The sequence below is a fragment of the Mizuhopecten yessoensis genome, unplaced genomic scaffold, assembly GCF_002113885.1.
Source record: "Mizuhopecten yessoensis strain PY_sf001 unplaced genomic scaffold, ASM211388v2 scaffold715301, whole genome shotgun sequence".
NCBI lineage: Eukaryota > Metazoa > Mollusca > Bivalvia > Pectinida > Pectinidae > Mizuhopecten > Mizuhopecten yessoensis.
Genome location: NW_018479552.1, coordinates 5010 through 9625, shown reverse-complemented (window position 1 = coordinate 9625; position 4616 = coordinate 5010). Strand labels below are relative to the sequence as shown.

The window sequence follows — 4616 nt, the reverse complement described above, 5'->3', positions numbered from 1 at the left end:
AGAACATAGAACTGATAAGCGTACATCTTTATTTACCTGTTTGTGGTATCTCATTAACCTTTACATCAAACACAAGTTTGATATAAATTGAATCATTGATATCTAGATTTGCATATCGTATTGTCATAAATACGTTGGTTCATATTTACAATAGATGTTTACGACATGGTCATTTTGCTACCGAAACTATATACCCTAATCCGGAATAAACTTTACTCTAACAGAAAATATGTATTTCNCCGGTGTTCCGCTGTTTGTTGTGCCAGGAAATATACGAAAATCCAAGAGTGTTACCTTGTGGTCACACATTCTGCTCTCCGTGTCTGACCACTTATATCCAGGCTGAACACGTATGTACCGATGAAGATCGTCATTACTTCCCGTGTCCTGTCTGTGATACTCCTATTACCCCGCAGGACCCAAGCATACACGTCAATACCTGGGGAACTTCATTCCCCATAAATCACCTGTTCCTAAACCATACAAAACAGACATCGGATGATCAAATATGTGAAGCATGTCTGAGAGACGGTGAATCCAGTTCTGCCGAGGTCTGGTGCACTGACTGTGCTGAAATGTTGTGTAAAGATTGTAAAACTTGCCATAAACGGAGTAAAGTTTCCAGCAAACACAAACTTGTGCCCATTGACAGAGAGTCTGGTGGAATCAAAAGGATAATCGTGAACGATATTTGTCCGAACCACAACACGAAGCCGTTAGATTTCTATTGTGTGGATCACGGATCACTTTGTTGCAGTGACTGCGTGTCCTTGACCCATAGAAACTGCAATAATGTAAAACAACTGGACGACCTCGTACAGACAGCTACACCAGGACAGAATGACATTGACAAAGAATGGGAGGAAATACAAGAAGAGTCGAAGAAAATGTTTGAGGATGGCAATTCACAGATAAACCATATAAACTCAACAGAAAGGGAAGTATCGGCTAAAATGACTCGTGTGATACAACAGGCTAAAGACAAGCTTGATGACCACAACGCGGCATTCCAGTCAGACCTCGCACACAAATGTAACTCACATAGACAACAGATAACTTCTCGACTGAGATGTGTTAGCAAATTTAACACCAACGCTGAGAACTCGCATCTACTAATGTTGTGCTTGGAAACACAGGGATCCGATCGACAGACGTTTATCACAAGAGAGCAAACAAAGAATCAATTGTCAGGACATTACCGTCGGATGGATCAAAACACCAAGGAACTGCCTAATACGTTTGACATTACGCTGAAGATAGGACCAATCGTAGAAGAAATCATGAAAGTGACGACCGTTGGTGATGTTGATGTGACCTCGACCATCTCACTGACGTCACAGAATGCAAATGCGTGTATCGGCTCTTTGCTTGAGACCATAATTTCCACACCGTCACTTGCTTCGTCTGTGGACTTTTCTTCAGCGTCTGACCTTATAGATTCCCTTCAGCGTATACCAGTCATTTCACCTCCAACAGCTGAATTAGTGGATGTCTGGGAAGGTTCAGTATCTTGTGTAAAAACCGTACATGGAAGTACGTTGGGAGGATCTGTCAAGCCTTTTTTGATAAGTGGAATTGTTACCGACAACGGACAACTACTTACCACAGATAGAGATAACAAACGACTTTTGTTGTTTGATGACAACTATTCCTTAGTGAAGAAATACAAAGTTGATGAGTCGCCATTAGACGTCACACGTGGACCTGCTACTGATGAAATATTTGTGAGTTTGTTCGGGGGCCAAATACTGAAGTGTACTCTACGGAATGACCAACTATCTGTGACCAAGAGGATCACGTGTCCACTTGGAACGTTAGGAATAGCAGTTCATGGAGATAACATCTACGCCGGTACGTCTGGAAGTGTGGATATTTTGTCTATGGATGGAAAGGTTATTCGGTCAATAACGAAAAGTGGAGGTGACACGTACTTTGCTCTATCTACATCCAAGGCCAGAGTGTATCACAGAGATAACGATGATATATTGTGTAGACGACTTGACAATGACGCAGTAGTTTACAGGTACAATGATCGTCGTCTGAACTATCCTGGAAGTATCGGACTTGACCGGGATGACAATGTATATGTATGTGGATTAATCTCACGCAATGTTTACCTGGTTTCACCTGACGGATCAAGGGGGAAGGCACTGCTGACCAAACTGTCCGGTATCAACGAACCGTATGGTATCATAGTCCACCCCACCAAACAGGAGTTCATAGTAACATCTTTACATGAGTCTGTTTCGTTCGANTTCAGTTCACAAATCGTACGACTCTGCGGTGATAGCCATCTTTAGAAACAAAGTATCGGACATAATGAGAAATGGCATGATTTGGATCGTTTCAAAACGTAGAAAAAATGTATGCCGCAGAGTGTTTAAGATCACTATCCTGTTGTAAAATCAACTATAGCCCTATTAATAAATGTTGAATGTTAGATGTGTGTCTCACAAATTAGATGAAACGTTATACATATAAATGATTAAAAATACACCATATGTACATGACACATAGTCGTTTTATTGGTAAAGCGTGTACATATATGTGCTATTCCAAACGGAGCTTATCTTTCTTATAAATGATTCTCCGATCAATGAATTTGCGTATATACAACATTTGTAACATGATTTACTTTCTAAAATCTATTTAGAGTATCTTTCATGAGAGTAATATATACGAAGATATGATAGTTTGTTAAAAATGAAAAGTATAATGATGCATTGGTGTTATTCACTATATTTAGTTTTGTATGATAAAACGAAAACGTCTGGAAAAGCTCATGTATGAAGATCAGATATATAATTCCATTATATTGTTTTAAAATTATATGTATATTATCTTTTAAACATCATGTGATATTTAAACGTCCATGATCGCATAGTCTATATGTACCTACGCAAGGCTGTGTTTAACATGTAGCTGCAGTACTTTATATATCAAATGGTTAACACGATATATAACGTAAATCTTATACACATTGTATAATGGTTGTTTTAAAGGAACTTCTTCATACTTTAAAAGCTTTGCCTAACAAACAAACGACAAGGATGACGTCATAGTCGATACAACAATAAAACTGTCACCACAACAACCTGATCATTATCGACGCGGAAGTGTTTCGTACCGCAAGTGGCATCCGTTATTGTATCTGAAAACAAAGTCCGGAAATTGTGTTGGTAACCTACGGTTTGTGAATCGGTGAGCAGGTTTATAAGCATGAAATTCACTTTATTTTCGTCGATTTTTTACTACATCTAAGCTTTCAGGCAAGGACCAAATGTCTACTTCTTGCGTTGACCTCCGCTAGTGCACCCTATATTTGCTAGTTATGAGATTGGTCACTGACCATCTACAGAACCTAAAAAGGCCAATACGTTTTAAAGGGGAGAGGCGTAACTCGAACCTCATATAACATTTGTTGACTCTCTTGTGTTCTTTATATAAAAAAATGACTGCAATAATTTATTTATTTATCAATGACCATTGAAAAAGCTACTTCATTTCATCAAACTTATGTTAGGTTTGATAAGTTAGGTTTGTTACGGTATTTTATCATACTTCATTTTGTACTTTAGGCTTTGTTTGCTTTGTTTTGACGTTGAGTTCAGATTGTGCCTTTGTGTATTGGCGATGCGTCCTTGTTGCAATATCTTTTGTAAATAAAAGTATTCAAATGCAATATTTGTAGTGAGAATTTTATACAAATTCATAATAAATTCAACAACAACGGATGTAATATACTTCCGTTTTAATAAATAATGATCACTGTTATTTTTAACGAAACATTGAAATGATTAAATCATTGTTATTGTTTTGTAACCAGATTTTGTGTACAATGACATCTTGGGATGATGGAATGTAGAGTGCAAGAATTAGATCACTACGACCTCACTGTGTCTTTGACCTTTGTCCTTAACTTTTGAAAAAGATTGCTCGGGGCATATCTTCTATACTATTTCACCTGGAGTAATCAGATTTGGAATATGTTTAGGATGAACGGAGGAAGCACAATATCAAAACCAAAGAAAAAACATTGTAATAACCCATTTCATATAAAACGGAGGTAACACCAGATGGTCACAAACATTATTTCTTGCACACCACGCGGCTTGTGACATAATTTCTCTTATCAATTTCTGTGTATTATAGAATATCCTAATGTTGGAATTCTCTCTCGTAGAGAAAAATAATCAGCAGAGGAAATACTGATTAAACATCAACATTTTTGTGACTGAAAGAGCTAACCAAGCAAAATTAAAGGCAAGGTGGAACAAGGTGCGATGAAAACGTAAACATTTGTGTAACACACAATAAACACAACAACAAAAAATAACCAAAAACATGATACTGATCAATTAATGTATAATAATGGAAAATGCATATGATTTTAAAAGATAAAAAGACAAAATCATAACTTTGAATGGATAAATAACAAGCATTTTAAGACGTGTATCTCTGTATACGTTTTTCATTTATTTAAGTATACACGTTAACAATTTATTATTTCTTGGTTAAGTAAACATGCATGTTGATACATACAAAGAATTCACTGGGTATCTCCTGATGCATTCAGACTAAAGTAAAGTCTGTTTCACTCAGCTCAGCAGCCGGTA

The 4616-nt window shown here is 37.1% G+C and overlaps 1 protein-coding gene across 1 annotated transcript; it reads left to right on the top strand.

The window, feature by feature from the left end:
- Positions 1–224: 224 nt before the first annotated feature.
- LOC110441068 (RING finger protein 207-like) lies at positions 225–2300 on the top strand (the record flags this gene model as incomplete). The annotated part of the gene is made up of 1 exon (XM_021484163.1): positions 225–2300. A coding segment is annotated over one exon (2076 nt), but the record flags the coding sequence as incomplete, so codon positions are not given.
- Between the last annotated feature and the right edge of the window lie 2316 nt (positions 2301–4616).